The sequence below is a fragment of the Melanotaenia boesemani genome, chromosome 15 (assembly GCF_017639745.1).
Source record: "Melanotaenia boesemani isolate fMelBoe1 chromosome 15, fMelBoe1.pri, whole genome shotgun sequence".
NCBI lineage: Eukaryota > Metazoa > Chordata > Actinopteri > Atheriniformes > Melanotaeniidae > Melanotaenia > Melanotaenia boesemani.
Window position 1 is genome coordinate 22822282 of NC_055696.1, and position 20135 is coordinate 22842416.

The following is a 20135-nucleotide window of genomic DNA, read 5'->3' on the forward strand; positions in this document are numbered from 1 at the left end:
AAGAAATGAAACAAAAAATTTTTACTTGAAGAAGATTTTCTGGAAACAGTGGATACACCAGATTGGCAAAGCCTTGGAGTATTGAGGGAAAGAGCCTAGGTCCAAAAAATGCCAGAGTTTATAAAGGGTGTCCACTGATGACCAAAGCAGGCAGGAAAATGACTTGTGACTAAGGCTTTAAATTAACACCCACCAAATGCAGGTCAAAATTCATGTTGGTAGGTCTAAATAAAAACTCAATTTAGCAGGAGAATGAAGGCAAATGTGTTGACGGAAATTGTCGTAAAGTTAACCCTAATGGTGATCATGTTCAAGTATTTAATTCTTTTTAATATAGTTGATTTTATTTTTTTTTTTACTAAAGTTTATTAAAATTTGTTATTTAAATTAGAATAAAAATATTTAACTGTACAGTAAACCTGACGTAACGTCTGATTTGAGGTCAGCCAGTAGGACTGAGGCTAATGAAATTCACCACAACAGACCTTTTTAAAAAGGAAAAAAAGAAAAAGTATATTAGACGTCTGCATTTACACCAAGTTTGGCACATTTTCTGATAAATTATGTTAAGCTCTCCAGTCGATAGCACTGGACACAAGAGTTAACTGAATTTGCACCAACAAGACAGATCAAACCATTTCCAAAGGCTCCAGTCATGCAAATATGTTTGAGCCTTTGAATTCATCTGCCACCACACCGAGCAGATCCAACACATCTGCATAACGAAGTGCCTGATTCAGCATGAGCAGCTGCACCACAGACATGAAATCAGCTCAGCAGGACTGATGTGGTGCTTCGACTCCCAAACCTTTCACATTTTGTATGTATGTATGTATTCAGACTTTAATAGATCATAATGATTTCTGGATTTTGGTGTCTCCTGATGCATTAAAAGTCTGACAAATTCCTTCATAACAGTTCTCTTTGCTGAGAATTTTATGGCCTAGTTTGATGTTTATACTACTTGCACAGCTTGGAGACTGATTAATTAAAGTATGATCCCAGGTAATGTAACCTGGTTTATTTGCTACTCGAACCTCATACATTCATGGAATGGATTATTTTATCTGGAAAGTGAGAAAAGAAAAACTCCAGAAGATATATCCCCTTTGACACACTCCCAATTCCCCCATTTTAATTAAAATGTGTGGATTTTAATATGAAAAGTTTATAGCTTTTTACCACCAAATGTATCCTCAGAGTATAAAATCAACCAATCCAGTGTGACCAGAGGGAAAAATACACCATCTGTCCTCTGCTCATGTCTTACGGCAGGGTTTATACTGAAAGGAGATTAAATATTAAATGTTTAAACAGTTCCTGAGTCATAAATGTCATGGTTTATGGGTTCTTCAATTGTCTTGGTTTAATTTTTAAATTTCTATTTCAAGTCTGTGGCATTTGTTCTTCAGTTGATGCTTAGTGCAGGTTTGTTCTTGGTTCTTTGGTTCAGTTTTTGTTGAAGTTGAGTCTTGTTTCCTGTTTCATTTTGCAGAGGTTTTCCCTCCATGTATTTTGTTGCATTTACTTTCTTGCTTTCCTGTCACACCTGCTCATTGTTTGGGGTCCTCCTTCTGCAAAAATACTCCTTGATTTACTCTGTCTTTCTTTCTTATTCATATCAGCTGAATTCTTCTTCCTTGTCAGTTATTTGCCTTTTTGTTTATTAGTTTTTTATTTCAGATTTTGTTTGTCCTGCCATGATGGGTTTTAAATTAGTTTCAAAGAGCTCCAAATACAGCAATGCTCCAAGCAGTAAACTTTTGGATTCTAAAACAAACAAAAACCAGCATATGCCAAATATAGTCAACTTTTGGGATTTATGAAAATCAAACTTGAAAGGAAAAAAAAACAAAACAAAACAAGCAAATAAATAAAAACAAAAGTGTATTTTCAGGAAAAATGGAGATGATATTAATAAGAACCTCAACCACTAATATGTGTTCTGTCATTGTGAAAAAAAACTTACATGTTATAAAATCCATCCAGTCTGGACAGTCTGCTGCCAGCATGAACCAGTCAGTGTAAAAAGTAGCTTTGGTCCTTCATTCCAACAGAGCGGGACGCAGACTGGAGGCTGGAGGTCTAGAAGTGATGCAATGCTAATGAAACACACAAGAGGTGGATTTCCTTTTATTTATTTATTCTTACACAATTCTTTTTAATTTTTTTTAATTTTTATTTTTTTTTATTGTTGTCCAAATTTCTGTCCAGACAGTCTTTATTTCCTGCAACTCCTTGTCCACCTCATTAATAGCGGTGATTGTGTTTCTCTGCACCGCCCACCCAGCAGGAGCACCCAGCAACTAGAAAGAAATATTATTTGGCACTAAATAAACAGCTACCAATCTCAGATGTATCTGTACATATTTATTTTATAAATTTAAAAAAAATTACCAGCATCATTACTGTCATTTAGCAGACGCTGTTATCCAAAGCGATTCAGCACTCTGGGAATCAAACTTCGGTCTCCCGCATGGTCTGCCTTTCTGACACAAGTAACGCCCACCAATTAAACATTTTTACGGTTTTCAATGTGGGAAATCTCTGTCTCACACCTGAAAAATTCCATGTCTTCCCTCTTTTTCCGTCCCGAGACATGCAAATAATGTGATGAATATGTATTACAGGCAAGCAAAGTTTCATAAATAAGGTCCCTGGCCTCCTCCAACACCTCAACCGTTGAGTATCATTAGGTAATCAGGACACCGGGCACTGCACCTCATTAATGGTGCATTTGAAACCTCAGGAAATCACAGATAGTTTTGTGCATCTATACCACAAATTGTCTTTCAATATATTTTAAAGAGACTTATAACCTCCATTAGTCCTACTAGTATGTGCAAGTTAGTCATCTACTAAATATCTTTTGTTTGTTTTTTGTTTAAAATAAAATTTGAATGATTAAATTGTGTCTTCTCAATTTATCCGGCCACAATCCCCCATTGGAGGAAGCCCTACATCTTTACTGTAATACATGTTTTTAAAATCAAAAGTCAAGTATTTAAAAGTATTATTTTTAAAATTTCTGACTAAAGTTGGACACTAATCTTTTAACGCTCATCTTTGTTTCCAAAGACAATAATCTCAAATTTGTTTTTATTTAGCTGAATTCAATTCTGGAACATTCTGTAATGATTTGATTGAGGTAGGAATGTAATCTTTGTAGGAGACAGAGTCCTGTAGTGAGACAGTTATATTGAGCTGAGTATCATCAGCATGATGATGGTAAAATATTTCTGTTTTTGAATGACTGGGGGCCCAAAATAGAGCCTTGGGGAACTCCATGTCACTTTTCTTTTGCGAGATCTATCTAGAGCAAAAAGACATAATCTCTGAAGCAGCGTTTATGCTCAAACTGATGACATCACTCTCTGAAGTAGCACATTTACTGGCCACTTTATTAGGTCCACATGTTCAAAGCTTCTAAACACAAATAGTTAATCAGCATCTTAAGGCACTACTCATGTAGACCTGATTAAGACGACTTGCTGAAGTTCAAACTGAGCATCAGAATGGAAAAAGAAAGAGATTCAACCCTTTCAAACTTAGTGTCCACTACAGTGATTAATAGCTGATTTTAGTAAATGCATGGGTGAGGATGGTATATATGTAAATCAGCCGCTTCATCAAACATTAGTGAGTCATCCAATACACTGTCACTCACTGAAGATGAAATAAATATAATTTATCCTTTCATATAGCCTATACATTGTAATTATCAAGTTTGCAACAAGGGTTAAACAGAAACAGAAGATTATAATTTTGCATTTCTAAACAATATTTATACATATTATTTTATAAATATGTTTTTTAGAAAGTAGATAGAAATAAATAAAACATAACATGTGATTAGGAAATAAAAAGGTATCACTGTACAGGTCTGCAGAAGTAAAGTATTGTATGTGAAAGAAATTTGGCACCATTTCTTAAAAATCCATGCATGAAAGTATTAACACGGCACGGTTGTTGGTGCCAGACAGGCTGGTCTGAGTATTACAGAAACTGCTGATCTACCAGGTACCAACTGAATATGTTTCATAGCCTACATGAGTATTGTTGCTGACCATGTCCATCCCTTTATGATCACAGTGTAGCATCTTCTGATGGCTACTTCCTGCAGGATAATACACCATGTCACAAAGCTCAGATCATCTGCTTTCTAGGACATGACATTGAGTTGACTGGATATCGTATAAGATAGCTGTCAAAAAGACGTATGCATGATTCAAAGATTTGTAGTCGTATTTTTGTGTTAATAAAAGTTTTGTGCACAAATCAAGGCTGTCATATATGTGCGTCTGGTCAATTTTGTGGATTAGGAGTTGTTTTATGTGAGTATGAATCTTAAAGCTGTGAGTGCAAAATCTTGTGAATACAACTCCAATTTCTACAAAGACAAAGTCTCCTATTCTGTGTGGACACGAATTCACGTTTTTGGGTACGAGTAGAAAAGTATTCAGATGACGTCACAAGGGAGGAGTAATCGATCTGCCGATTGTACAAAACACAACAAGCTCCAATTTCAAAGATGGCTGAAGAAATTGCAGCGGGAGGAGCTACCGGCTCAAGTGAAGCATCACAGGTAAGATGTTCAAGCGGTCTTTATTTATATATTAAAGAAAAACATACTATTTTCAATAATATTCTTTGATTTAAAGACGTACTGCTATAGTTTGCCATGTCGGGTAGTGCTAGCATTAGAAGCTGGCTTGTGCTATTAGCATTGATGTAGCGTGGAAACTATAAAATGTTTATTCTTAGACAATGTCGATTGAAATGCGACTTTTATGGATTTATTAATTACGCTATTTAGTCGATCAGTCTGTCCTCGCCAATCCTCTTTTCCATTTACCCCACTCCCTTCTCCCGCCGAAGCTGAGGATAAATCAATCCATGTACCGGTGAATAACCGTATTTATTATATATGTCATGATATGCATATTTATGTAATCTTCTCTGCCATAAACACGATATTGCGGGGGTTGCGGGGGCGTTTGAGTGACGTGACCTGGGACGCCGATGGAGTGAAGAGACTTAATTCCTCCCAGTAGAAAGTTGCAATGGATTTCTTTAACCATCACTATTACTCTGAAGTTGGTTAAGTACCGCGTAAAACCTCATAGGGCAAATATCTGGCATATTTCCTCCCTGAGCATCATCTTTGTCATCTGATCAACCAGCGGAGCACCGTTGCTAGGGGCATTGGCGTCCCTAGCAACGGTGCTCCGCAAGTCGTGTTATACTGTTTACAAAAATGACAAACCATAGAGTGCAGTGATTGGCAGCACTTTATAATGATAACAGGTTATTGTTTTAGATTTAAAACTAATCATTGGCTACGTTGCTAAAAACACTATGTTTTGCAAAAAAAAAAAAAATATTTTGAATCTCTACCGAGCATGGCGTTGCATTATGTAGAATGGGCAGGTTTGTATGTTGTTGAGCGCCTATAAGTTAACAGTGATGTCTAATGCATCACAATTGTTGGAGAAATTCAATTATCATCTATTTTCATTTAAGTATATACTCATATTTCTTTGACAACCACAAGTGCTGTGACCTTATACACATTCCCCTTTGCAAAGTCTCAAAACTAAGTAATGTTGTTGATGCCAGTTTAGATCTGACAACAATATTACTTTATTTTGTTTTTTCACAGGGACCTGTGGCTACTCAATTACTGGAACGTCTAAAATCAAGAATTCTCAACATGTTAAGTCAACCACACTTGAATTTGGATTACTTCCAGTATGTTGTCAACCAAGAGGCATTTATTATGACAGCTGCCTCTAATACCTTAAACATCCCAAATGAAATTGTGGAGTGTCTTTTATGCCTGCAAAGTAAGATCGACTCAGCTGTTTTCCAAGAGAGTCCCTGTGCCTTTGTTAGAGCTGGAGGACGAGGAAGACCAAAGTTCATTTTTTCTGAGGAGCTTCTTTCTCGGCTCATCAACATCCCCTTACCAGTGTCTTGCATTGCCAATATGTTGGGTGTCAGCCAAAGCACAATCTTCCGGCGTATGCGTGAATGTGGGTTGTCCACAAGATCTACCTACAGCAACTTATCGGACAGTGAACTAGATGATGCTGTACTGTCCATAAAAAGCAGGATCCCAAATGCAGGCTACAGAATGGTTAAAGGTTGTCTGCTAGCTGATGGCCATAGAGTTCAGTGGGATCGCATCAAGGAGTCCATGCACAGAGTTGATGCTCCAGGAATTTTGGAAAGGATGACACAGCTGGGGTGCATAGTGAGAAGGTCCTACTTTGTACAGGGGCCTTTGTCATTAGTCCATGTGGACACAAACCACAAGCTGATACGGTATGGCATTTATTATGTATTTATCCATTTCTTTGGGATGACTACTCATTGTCATTTTGTCTTTTGTATCCAAGGTACAACATCATCATATTTGGTGGAATAGATGGATACTCGAGAAAGGTTTTTGTGCTCAATTAATTACTGTATCTCTGTTTGTATTCACTGAAAATTAACTGCATTGGTCTTCCAACATCTGTCCACACACTTGTTAACAGTGAATTTGAATTAATCAATGAAGGAATAGTTTATTTTATAAGAAAAGAGAGGATTAAAAAAAGGATAAAAACAAGGGGGATGGAAATGATCTGTTTGAAAAGAAGCAGGAGGAAGTAAAACTTATTAGTTCCTGCCCCTGTGTCACATCATGTTTTTCACAAATCAATGATGCAAATGTGATACATTTTTTTCAGTAAAATATTCAGATAATCTATAATACTATACTATTCATTTTACCCAATTACTTATACATAATCTCCATCACAAAAAAAGATAAAATGCCAGTAAAGGATTCTAAGAATTATCTACAATTGTTTAGATATATATACACACTATTGCATATACATGTACAGTATACACACACACACAGAAATATATATATTTTTTACACACATATGTGAGCTATCTACGTACAGATGTGCATGCTCATTAATGCACAATAATGTTAAATAATATAACAAATATTCCAAGTAGATGACAGATGGCAATGATGGGGAGCAATACTATAATCCAATACAATAATCACTTTACTCTGCCACCTCTGCTCATTGGTTTTCTGGTGTGGTTTTCTGATCACCAAAAAGGAAAAAGGTTTGCACTCATAATAACTTAAAAACTCCTAGATCCACAGAATTTTAAGGGTTTATTTGGACAACCATATGGAGAGAAAATGTGAGGAAGGGGAGGAAAAAATAATGACAAGGAATGGAGGACAAAATCAGGTGGGAGGGGGAAAAGTAGGATGTACAGGAGCAGGAAATCAACCATTTAAAATGTATATTCACAAATTTACAAAACATTTGTGTTCATGATGGTAGAAACCCTTTGCCAAAAAATACATGCATTAACTGCTTTTTTTTTAAGGTTTTCTGATTCTTTTGAATTTTCTAAAGGTTCAGTGAAGATTTTTAATCTCATGTGTTGCAGACTCTGCAGATTCAAATGTTGTTTGTCTTTTTATATAGATTTTCTATCTGGAACCAGCAACGAACAACTGCTCAAGCACTGCTCATTCATTTTTTCTGAAGGCAGTAGAGAACTACGGCTGGCCTTCCAGGTAAAGAGATATCACGTTTGCCTCTTGTTTCTATGACCTCATTACCCAATTCAGTAATGTTTTATGGAATATTTTGTTTTCATGAATTTGACTGAACATTTCTTTCATGTACTTTCCAGGGTCAGGGCTGATCAAGGCGTTGAGAATATCTTAATTGCTGAAACCATGTTCACTGTTAAAGGAACTGGAAGAGGAAGTTTTATAGCCGGGCGGAGTGTACATAATCAAAGGTTACAATATTTCATATAGTTTACAGTTAAGCAATTCCAAGATATGAAATGGAAAATTATTACTGCACTGTATTTTTAGTCACACATCAAAATTAACTTTCCAGCTAAATAAGTTATGTTTCTGATCTAGAATCGAACGTATGTGGCGAGATGTCTGGACTTGCGTGACACACCTTTTCTATGAAGTACTTCACAGTCTCGAGGAGGATGGCCTTTTGGATTTGGCAGATTCTGTTCATCTGTTTTGTGCCCACTATGTCTTCCTTCCGCGTCTGGCAGAGGCCCTGCACAGCTTCACAGAAGGCTGGGACAACCATCCCTTAAGGTCAGAAGGTGGGCTCTCTCCAAACCAGCTCTGGGTTTTGGGTCACATGAATAAGCCTTGTGACCCAAATAATGATGTGCAGGTTAGTTGAATCTTTTTTTCATCTCTTGTTGAATGTTTTCTGTTGGCGCTGCAGCTGTGTAGGCCAGAGTGTGATCTTATATGTTTATAAAATTAAATGTTTTTTTCAGAACATGGAGCTATTTGGAACAGACTGGGAGATGTTTGATGCTGTGCAAGAAGAACCACATGGAGTTGAAGTCCCAGAAATTGACTGTCCTCTGGATCCACATACCATGGAAACTGTACAGACCATGATAGATCCATTGGCATCATCAGAATCATTTGGCAGAGACATTTACATAACAATGGTTCAGTGGTATGAAAGTCTGAGGGCAACACAAGAAATGACTGAGCTGTAACAAGACCTGAAAAAAAAAAGATGAAGTGGTGTATAGAAACTTTTAGAGCAAAAAAGGCCTTGTTTAACACGAGACATTTGTCCTAAACATTTTTATTGAAAAACATTTCTAAATTTCCCTAGGAAATTTCCATTGGAGATATTCCATTTTCAGAATGAACTTTGTGAAAAACAAAAACAACTGCAGGTACTCTGAGTAACATGAAGGTAAACACTAACTTTGGCATAAATCTTCATTCTCAGACAAACAATAGTTTGCTAGTGATAAACAAAAAAGTTGATTTTAAACATTCAGTGTGCTCCTGCAAATAGCAAAAGAATAAAACCTTATTTGAACAGTCACAGTAACTTTGTTGTCTTTCTTTAGACTGAGTGGTTACACCCTGTCAAAACTTTGCCCATGGCAAATGGCTTGTGTCATGATGGTTCTGAATTCACTGTATGTTTTTAGGTGAGCTGATGGGAATGTGACTGTCCGGCTGCAGGCACTTACAGTTGGAAAACAAACAGTGTGTTGTGTGTCACAGTCATGGTGAAATTTCATAGTTACAGTAAAGTCCTTTTTTTGACTTGGCAGAACAGGCTTGTGTTGTTGTCCAGTCATCCACTGCATGATGTGGCCTACAGTCCAACCTCCTGGAATGCCACCGTCGTTGCTGGAGCCCTCTTGTTCTTGATTAGGAGAATAATGCACTCTTAGTTTTATTTTAGTCATCAAATTATAAACAAAATATACACAAATTATTCTTAATTTGAGTGTAAGAATAATTGGTCACTTAAAACATGAAGTACATAAAGATAAAAACAAAAGCAACGTTTTTCTGAAGAAGACAGGGATTATGATGAGGCAATTGTTTAGACACCTACAGAACTCTGCAAGTCATTCATCATCATCATATATATATATATATATATATATACACACACACACGCACATGCCTGCAAAATTACTCATACCCTTCCAATAAAGAAGGAAAAAAATGTGCTGCGACTGAAATGAGCTGAAACTCACAAAAGTAATACATTGAAATTTGATGAAAATCATGACATTATTTGTGGTTTAATAGATATATTTTAAAAATACAAGCAAAAAATCTGAGAAATTAATCTATGTTCCATCCCTTATCAGCTAATATTTTGTTGAACAATCCTTTGAGTCCATCACTGCAATCAGGTGTTTTCTGGAACTCTCCATCAGACGTCTTCACCTGTCCACAGGTATCCTGGACCCCTGCTCATCAGCAAAGTGCTCTCATTGCTCCAGGACCCGATTGTTAGTATATTTTTAAAAATATATATTTTCCAAATCAATTTTAAAATTGATGCCTTATTTCACTTAATTATAATTCAGCAAATGTATTATTTTTTAGTCTCCAGTTATTTAAATTTGTTTTAAGAATTTTGCCTTTTAGAAGAGTATAGTATAGAGAAGAGTTTGGAAGAGTATTTAGAAGAACTTTAGAAGAGTATGAATACATTCGCAGACAAGTGTAGTTGTGTACAGTGAACTGTGGGATAGCAGACAAAGTTGACCTCTTGATTACCCAATATTTAACAAAACATACCAGAATCCTCTATTTCTTGAAGGTAGTCTTGGAGAAAGTTCATAATCTTTACTTCTTTTTGATGCTTGGCAGAACCTATCTCACTGAAGACAGGACGACTCCTCTCCAGGAGGAAGGTTGCATCTGGCTTTAGGAAGACAGAAGTGCAATTTAGTCTGAACCTGAATTGGCCCAATTGTTGCACAAAACATTATTTCATAATTAAAAGCAGTCAAAAACTGAAAATACCTCATGATCTTCCCCAGGAACAAACAGTGGTAGGAAAAGGTCTTGATGGGTCTTCATGATTTTTGGTAGATCATACAGCTCAAGGCCTTTTCTGAGCTGGTCCAGCATCGGGATGAGTCTCATGGTTGAGTGTAGTACAACAGTTCTAATGAAAAATAAGTGTTATCAGAAGACTAAAAATTAGTGGTGAACCTGTTACATGAGGAGGAAAAAAGAACTACTAAATGCAAGGAAGTTTTAACAACACAGCTTTGCATGAAACCAATGTTACTTGTATTCCTTATTTTAGATTTGATGCCACCAGCTTAGCTCACTTATCTTTAGACTATTTCTTCCATTATTCTTTGCAGTTATTCTCAACCTTCATCAGGCTGGATGGATAAATCAGTGCAGCCATTTTCAGATCTTTCCAAAGATGTTTGATCAAATACACTGCTGGAATCTGAGTTGGCCATTTTATACTTCAGGATCTTTGCAAAATGGTTCAGAAACCAATGCCGTGAATAATTCGGTAAATGGGATTTTTGGTCTTTGTATTTTTTACATTTGTAATACACAAAAAATGTTTTCACATTTTTCTAATTGGTTATTTGTATGAAGAAATTTAAGAAAATAAATTAATTTTGCATATTTGGAAGAAAACTAACATAAAATGTGGAAAAAGCAAAGCGCTGTGAATCCTTTCGGGATATACTGAAATTTGGTTCACAAATTAAGAATACGCCTTTGCCTTAATGAAAACCATGTCCTTATAATACCTTATCATGGAGTGTCTTTTTTCCATAGACACGATTCCGGTGTAGCCACAGGTCACAATATCATCAACCAAGTCACTGATGTTGTCATGTCCAGCGCTGTTTATCTGGAAACAAAGAAGGTGTCAAGTAAAATCAACTTGCATTGTATCACCATTCTCTACAACTGTGGTTCCCAATAATAGTCCCCCCCCCCCCCCCCCCCCCAATTACTGACTTCCAAAAAATTGTTTACCCTCTCAATAAGCTGTGACAGTTCGAAATCTGTTACATCACTGGCAGACACTTGTATACTGTCAGAATCACCGGTGCAGAGATATTTGAAGCACCACTCGCGCAAAAAGTTGGGGCAAGGTCCACCTTGTGCCAGGCTAGCTGCCATCATCTCTCCCACACTCCTAAACAAATCAAAACAACACAGCATATAAACTACAAGAATATATTTATGAGGATTTATGATGATATTGTTATATTGGTTCTTTTATTTGAAGCCTAAGAATAAAAACAGGAGAGTGTATTCTCATTTATAGAAAATTTACTACCGATTCTAACAGGTAAAGCAATGCAGGGCTGGGCTCAGGGGACAGGGTGTCCGGCCAGAGCCCCAAGTCTTGGATAAGTTCACATTTTTTCTTCTTAAGCTGGACAGACCTTGGACAATGGGATGGCTGGACACCCAACCAAGTAATTGTCCAGTTATTCCTAATGTGAGCATGCCATTATTACTCGTGCAGATCGAGGTGTTCCGATCAATATGCGTAAGTGTTGAATTGAGGGGCGTATCTAATGCAACAAACCTAAATGATAACAGACTGATTAATTCTCTATTACATCTAGTTCTTGCTTATGTCAACAATCTTGGTGATGTCACTATGTATCAGCTGCTGACTCTTGGGTAAGTCCGGTTCTTGCTTACATATTACTTTATTTGCAGGGCTGAAGAACACGAAAACAGTTCAGAACAAAATATAACAATATAAAACAGTTTTAAATATTATAGCTATTAATATGCTAAAATAAAACATATAAGAGGAATTTAACTACACACCTGAAGTAGTTTGAGTTCAAACTGTTGAGACAATAAACAGGATTCTTCCCTTTCTTATCTGATCCTCCAGCAAAGAGTCTGTTTTCAACCTCTGCCAGCATTTCTGCAAAAAATAAAAATACAGGAGATTTGGAAGGTTTCTTCTGTTTCTCTATTTAATAATTAGCATTTAAATCCACTACACCACCAGATAATATCAGTCCAAACAAAGTTCTTGGAACTACATCCAGCATGCTAATAATTCCCTTCCTTTGTGTTCTAGATAATCTTTTATCCTGCACATTGCCTTGTAAAATTTTTATGTGCATAATTTTTCTGTTATTGTGAGATTGAATTAAGAAAAAAAATTGCACCTGTGAGAAATTCCCGGCTAAGGGCACCAGTATCAATGCCTGCCTCCCCAAAGAACGTGACCTTAAGTCTAGACTTTGGCGATGTCTTCTTCTGCCGTTGCCACTGATGCATGCCTCTGCTGAAGAGGTCAGTTCGTGAAACACAGATGGAAAATGTATCCGTTTCATTTACTTGATGAGTAATCCAATCCAAGATTTCCTCTGTACTGGAATTATAAATAAAACATAAAAAAAAAAATTAACACAAGACATTGTCTATTTCCTGATTTACTTTTCTTGTTAAACATTAAGCATTTGAATAAAAACTAATTATATATGATTATACTGTTTGTATAAGTTCATAGGTTTTTGTTACAAGTGTTCTATGTCTTTGTTAGCATGTGGCATAGCACAGCAACTGCCACACCTGCTGTACTGGTGAAATTCTACGAGATGAGAACAGGCCTCACATAAGTAAAGATAAGAGCAAAATGCGTCACAGACATAATATGGTTTTGGATTAACACATTTGTCTGTGATCACACTCGAATAAATGACAAAGCTTTTCAACAGGAAAAGTACAATGGATACTGCAGTACCTCATTAAAGTGTTCATTACCCTTTTAACATAATTTTCTATCATAACTACTTTATGTACAACATTACCTTTGAAAGGTACTGATTTTACCCACTGCCCCTGATCCACTTGATTCATCGCTGTCATTTTCTGAAGGTCTGCACACAAACACGTTGTCCTAAATATCTTGACATAAACACTTGCATACATATAGCATTTTGCAAAGCAATGTTCCATAATGTAATTTGTAAAATTAATGTTGCAATACATTTAAAACGCTACACTGAAGTAATTTGTAATACCGCAATCCACATGTGGCTGCATGGACTTCAATGATGCCAACTTGAAATGCATTGTTGCACACAGGACATTCAGCTGTCTACAAAAAGAATTAAAGAAGCATTCTAATAAAAACTTTAATTATTCCAGAGATTTAAAATGGCAAGAAAGACAAACTATTTCACCTGATCTGACTGGTTGCATTTGGAATCTGTGAATTCATCTTCATGTTCCTCGCAACTTTGCTGGGGGAGACAAACAACAACAATACACAAGTGTTCAGAGCACAATACAGAAAGACATTTCAATTTAAAAGATAAACAGCTGTAAAATGAAGCCTTTAAAGACTGAACTTTGACATACCTCTTCAGCAGAATGACACAAATCTACAAGTTCTCTTTTACATTCCTTGATGTGCACTGGAAGAATCTGAAGTGGCACCATTTTCTGGCAGGACGTACACTGGGCTTTGGGCATGTTCTCAAACTCCTTAGCTTCAGGTGGAAGTGGAATTGTATCAAGTTCTTCTTGTAAAGGTGAGATGTACAGTAAGTATTTTCCATTGCCAGTCACTGCTTTTAGCTGCTGGCCAGTGTATCCATGTAGATCTGGAGGGATAACAACCAACTTCCGTCGTCCACTTCCACCTAAAATTGAAAAGCTTTGATACTAAACAAACCTAAACATATAAACACTTTTACAGGGGGTATTTTGAATCAACATTAATCCATATATTCGCCAGTCTTGGATATGCATTCACAAGCAAATCTGAAATCTTAAAAGACAAAAGTATGATTAAAGCTTTATCTCAATGATCTATACTTATTAAGTACTGACTATTTAATTGTGCTGGTATTAACTAAATCATGCATGGAAAATTTTTTTTAATATGGAAGTTTTTTCTGTGGACATAGCATGCCAGTAAATGAATAATAGCATATAGTACCTCTGAATGTGTCATGTTTTCAGATATGGTTAGGGAACGCTTTCCAAGACCAGCCAGCATCAGTGGTAGTTCATCCTCTCCTTTTGGTGTTTTTTCATATTGTTTTTCAAGAAGAAAAAAATTCACCAAAAAAGACTTTCCACATTCTTTTGGCCTATATGGCGCAAATCGTCTCTTGCCCCTTGCCTCTTTTTGAAAAAATCCTGGAAAAGACCTAAAAAGATGGTATAGCCTTTAATTATTTGTATCTTTTATCAACAAAAAAAAACAACCTAACTCAGAAGAAACCTATTCTCAAGGATTATAATTTGTTAAATTTGCTTTATACAATAGTTACAGGGTGATGGTTTAAAGCTCCAGAAAATATTCTAAGACAAAAGATCTGTGTATCCCACCTTGCCATTTCTTGTTTCACAGACTGTCCATGGCCACTGAGCTGAGCTCTTTGTTGCACTGCCTGCTGAGGTCTTGTGCTCACTGACTGCACTCCTTGTCCAACAGCAGCTTCTCCTGTGCTGCCCTGTCTGTCTAGCCTGGCATTTGCTGGTAAACTGTTATTTAACATCAGAACAAGGTTTTGAGCTGTGTTTATGATGTCTCTTAATTGGACCTGGGGACAAAAAAGTCCAATATTGAATAGCAAAGGTCATTGACATGTTTTTTTTAAAACTATCTTATCAGAGTCTAACTTCTTCTCAAAGTATAAACTTGGGTCCATCAATACCAAAAAGTCTGGTCCAACAGCAAGAAAATCTGGTCCACACTTGTGAGTGGCAGATCTCAAACAACTGGGTGCAGACACATACTAATATTTATTTAGCCAATGATTAGTTTTCAAACAATAACCTGTTATCATTATAAAGTGCTGCCAATCACTGCACTCTATGGTTTGTCATTTTTGTAAACAGTATAACACGACTTGCGGAGCACCGTTGCTAGGGACGCCAATGCCCCTAGCAACGGTGCTCCGCTGGTTGATCAGATGACAAAGATGATGCTCAGGGAGGAAATATGCCAGATATTTGCCCTATGAGGTTTTACGCGGTACTTAACCAACTTCAGAGTAATAGTGATGGTTAAAGAAATCCATTGCAACTTTCTACTGGGAGGAATTAAGTCTCTTCACTCCATCGGCGTCCCAGGTCACGTCACTCAAACGCCCCCGCAACCCCCGCAATATCGTGTTTATGGCAGAGAAGATTACATAAATATGCATATCATGACATATATAATAAATACGGTTATTCACCGGTACATGGATTGATTTATCCTCAGCTTCTGAACAACGCAGGAGTGGAATAAAAAAAAAAGGCGGGCGAAGGGAGTGGGGTAAATGGAAAAGAGGATTGGCGAGGACAGACTGATCGACTAAATAGCGTAATTAATAAATCCATAAAAGTCGCATTTCAATCGACATTGTCTAAGAATAAACATTTTATAGTTTCCACGCTACATCAATGCTAATAGCACAAGCCAGCTTCTAATGCTAGCACTACCCGACATGGCAAACTATAGCAGTACGTCTTTAAATCAAAGAATATTATTGAAAATAGTATGTTTTTCTTTAATATATAAATAAAGACCGCTTGAACATCTTACCTGTGATGCTTCACTTGAGCCGGTAGCTCCTCCCGCTGCAATTTCTTCAGCCATCTTTGAAATTGGAGCTTGTTGTGTTTTGTACAATCGGCAGATCGATTACTCCTCCCTTGTGACGTCATCTGAATACTTTTCTACTCGTACCCAAAAACGTGAATTCGTGTCCACACAGAATAGGAGACTTTGTCTTCGTAGAAATTGGAGTTGTATTCACAAGATTTTGCACTCACAGCTTTAAGATTCATACTCACATAAAACAACTCCTAATCCACAAAATTGACCAGACGCACATATATGACAGCCTTGATTTGTGCACAAAACTTTTATTAACACAAAAATACGACTACAAATCTTAGAATCATGCATACGTCTTTTTGACAGCTATCTTATACGATAACTGGACTCCAACGGCCTCCTCAGTCACCAGATCTCAATCCAGTAGAGCAGCTTTGGGATGTGGTGGAACGGGAGATTCTCATCATGGATGCAGCCGACAAACCTGCAGCAACTGTGTGATGCTGTCATGTTGATATGGAGCTAAACCTTTAAGGAATGTTTCCAACAGCTTGTTGAACCTATGACACCAAGAATTGATGCAATTCTGAAGCCGAAAGGGGGTTAAGCCTGTTACGTTGGTTGAGTTCTGGACAAGTTACAGAAGACATTGTTAGCTGAAATTTCCCACCAGTAAGTTAAAACTGAAAAAAAAAAAAAAAAAAAAAAAACACTTGCAGATGAGAACTAAAGCAAATTCAGTCCAGTTGCCTTTGGTTGTAGTCTGATTTTCATCACTTAGATGACTGAGAACCTACACAGATCACCCAAACCAGGCTTAGCCCAGGACTGGCTCAACAGTGTTCCAACAACTTAATAGCCTCTGTCTTTCACTCTCCCACCTTCACTTTCAGCATTATCTCTAGCTTGGGTCCCTTCTCAGAGTATCTCAGCTGTCATGCTGTGACAGATGAATGTGGCCTACCTCATCAGGGAACAGAAAAATGAGGACGTTAGTCCTGGATCAGCATGCAAGCTGTTTGGCTTTTCTGCTTTATAAAACTAGGCTTGGCTCATGCTCATTGTGAGATCAAGTAAATACCCTGTAGCACCCGCCTTTGCTACTCTGAGTGAATTCCAGGAGGATGGGAGGGCTTCTGACGGCGAAACCTGGTCAGACATGATTGTAGCTGAGTTTGTGTTTATTCAGTGAGGCCTGGATGCTGAGTGTGGTTGCAAGAATGACGAAGAGTAGAGTGAGATTAAACATAAGCATGAAAAATGATATCACAGCCAAGCTTAATTCTTTTTCACTGTAAAAGTCTCTTCCTTTGATGTTTCCAGAAAAAGCATGATCACAGTTAAAAGGAGGTTTAACTTTAAGTTTTTTAAAGGATTTGGGGAACAGAAGGGGATTTAATCGGTGCTATCATCAATGATTTCTCTTACTACTTTTTATTTTGCATGTGCATGTACAAATATGTATTTGTTAATATATGTACAGATTTTGTTTGGTTAACTGGCTTCAAATAGAAATATATAGCCAAATATGGGGCTAATCTAAACAGGAAGCAATTACTTTAATAATAAAGTCATACTAATCCTTTAGTTTCTGTTGCCCTTTTTATTTTACTTTGCTGGTTTTATTATTTATTAATTTATTTATTTTTGTCTTAACATGTTCAAAATAAAGCAGTTGGGTATCCATTTAATCTGAATCAGGGGTTTTGGATCATGGAAACATCTGAAACCTACAGGATGGTGGCCCTCAAAGACTGGAATCAGGCATCCCTAGACTTGATACCAAACACACTTGGCAATGTCATTATAAAAATCACAAAAATGTATATATACAAGTGTATAAATAATGTAAGTATTGTCATGAAGGGCCTTAATTCCAGCTGTTCTCATCCATCTGTGCTTTATTCTGCTTGGCTGTGTAGAAGCTTGTTCAAAACACCAGACAGCTCAGCTTTAAGGTGTCTTGCACATGTAGGTAAACTACCAATAGTCAGATAATATCTAACCTTTTCCTGTTAGAAGATCAGCCCATTTTAGTTTGTCTGACCACCACTTAATTGAGCAATACGAGTCAAACCCAGCAACAGACCAGCTAATGTGAACCAAACTTAATCTTTACTAAATCATGTGCAGGTGTTTGTTTCGCATTAGCTCATCAACCTCTTCTGTCGTGAGTGTTCATTTAATACCATTTCCCCTCCTTGCTTGTTTTAACGTAAGGTTGGAAGGGATGGCAGAAACATGACCATTAACGTTTGTGAATTAACATGCAAGATTTCCTGGTTTGACTCTTGTCTGCACAACTGTTATTCTGCTTTAACAACTTCCCTCCCACTCATGATTCCTTTTTTTTCTTCTGTGCCCGTAAGTGCAGGGTAGACATAAAGAATACATGTAATGAATGTACATACTAAGGTCTACATGTTGCTAAACGTAAAGGGAGACACATACAAAACTCTACAGATCATGGTTTGCATGTTTTTAAATGCATGCTTTATAATTCCCATCCTGTTGCATGAACAATTCTCGACAGAAATATAGAGCAGAGGGATACATTGCCATGTGACAACCATGTAACATGGTTACACAATACTCCATCGTGGAGAAGTGGATAAATTTATATATCACAGACTTTCTGGTGTCACTGGGTTGAAAAGCATTACCATTAATAAGTCCAGTACATCCAGGTTCATAAGCAAAATATATTGCAATCCAGACAGACTTGTTCTCCAGAAAAACTACTTACTGCATATCAACGAGATGATCGCAAACGACATTCTTTATTCATTACAAAAACAGCATCTGGGTGAACAGCTTACCTGCAAAGAAAAACCAACAAGGCCCTGAACTGTAAAGCAACTGAAATCAGTGCCAAAAAAGAATAATTAAAATTTTGCTTTCAGTTTACACCAACCGTCTCAAATGCAGACATTACATCACTATCACATATGTTGTTTCTTGTTTCCATGCTGAATATAGCACTAACACATTCTTCTGTACAGGACCACAAGCCTAAAAGGCCTCTTTCCAAATGTACCTTAAACATTTAGGTGAGGAGCCTTCTTAGTTAAAATTTTTCCTCTTGACTTCTTTGTTCACGTCTGCCTTTGAAATGGAGCAGTGGGTGAGATCTGTAGAAATATAAATTAAAGCAGTAACCTGATGGCAGTGAAAGCCTTTTATTCAATTCCTGGGCCATTACTGCATGTCACTGCCATAATTATTTCCCCACATTCCCTGTCTCTCTCCACTCTCACTGCCTCATTAAGGCAAAAAGCTGTACAATTCTGTGTAATGAATACAAATTCACTTGGATCCAGCTGTGCTAACATTGCGATACTGCCTTAACATGGTACAGTAACATTATAATCACTATTATCTTTGCAAACAGATGGGTTATAAAGAAGGCTGTGGGTACCTTTGGCCTCTTATTTCCCTTAGTCAAATTCTGCTTTTAAGAATGAGCGTTTTGTCAATTATTTTTACAGAGGGAGTTTATGTCCAGCTTGCTGACGTAACTGACCACAGTGAAGATTTCCAGCAACTTCTTATTTCCAAAGCCATCGCTCCAACCCCAGCAACACCAGCCTGCTTACACATAATGACTCTTTGAAACAGGCTGGTGCACACAGGCTTTAACAGACTCTAGCTGTGGAGTCTGAACCTGGTGAATGTCTGATAAGACTGATTTAAACATGACTGCATTCTCCTCTGTTCTGATTACAGGAATTATAAAATAATCAATGACCCAACTTGTGATGGAGCCCTAAATTACTATGCTGTGGCTATTCAAACAGTGCAAGCAGTCTAGTTTCAGTATGATTCAATGATGCCCTCAAGTGGCTTGAGTCAGACAGCTGCAGCAGTTAAACCATTGCAAAGAGCAGGTACATACTGCATGCATTTTACCTTTCTGTTAAGATTTAAGATTGCTTCCATTAAGAATACACATTTGAGAACAGTCATTATCACATCTGCCTGTCTGCTTCTTTCATCTTCCGTTTTACCAGATGGAGGATGGAGATTAAGATATGACATTTATTGATGTTGATCATAAGAATCAGGAGATAACCAAGCAGCTTGAAAGTCTGTTTATTTTTTTTTTTATCCCACAGAATATCTGAGAGCTGATATATGCCACAACTAGAAAGTGCTCCATGGCCTGTGACTTCTTCCTCTAATGATAAAAACATAAGAAACAAAAAGCCACAAAAC

At 37.1% G+C, this 20135-nt stretch overlaps 1 protein-coding gene across 1 annotated transcript; it reads right to left on the bottom strand.

Annotated features, from left to right (window-relative positions):
- Window positions 1–8867: 8867 nt before the first annotated feature.
- Window positions 8868–13837, bottom strand: LOC121654636 (G2/M phase-specific E3 ubiquitin-protein ligase-like). Its single transcript, XM_042008854.1, has 12 exons — window positions 13724–13837; window positions 13546–13605; window positions 13384–13460; window positions 13171–13239; window positions 12526–12731; window positions 12173–12275; window positions 11360–11522; window positions 11128–11231; window positions 10370–10514; window positions 10142–10268; window positions 9147–9248; window positions 8868–8878 (listed from the first exon to the last, which is right to left on the bottom strand). Exons 1-12 carry the CDS (start codon window positions 13835–13837, stop codon window positions 8868–8870), a joined length of 1281 nt encoding a protein of 426 aa, XP_041864788.1.
- Window positions 13838–20135: the final 6298 nt, after the last annotated feature.

Excerpts from the sequence above, each read along its gene's own strand:
- LOC121654636 (XM_042008854.1), bottom strand. The coding sequence starts at position 13,837 with ATGCCCAAAGCCCAGTGTACGTCCTGCCAGAAAATGGTGCCACTTCAG. Across the intron at positions 11,232-11,359 it reads TGTCACAGCTTATTGAGAGG|ATAAACAGCGCTGGACATGA; the intron begins GTAAACAATTTT and ends CTTTGTTTCCAG. Across the intron at positions 9,249-10,141 it reads TCAAGAAATAGAGGATTCTG|AACAAGAGGGCTCCAGCAAC; the intron begins GTATGTTTTGTT and ends CTCCTAATCAAG.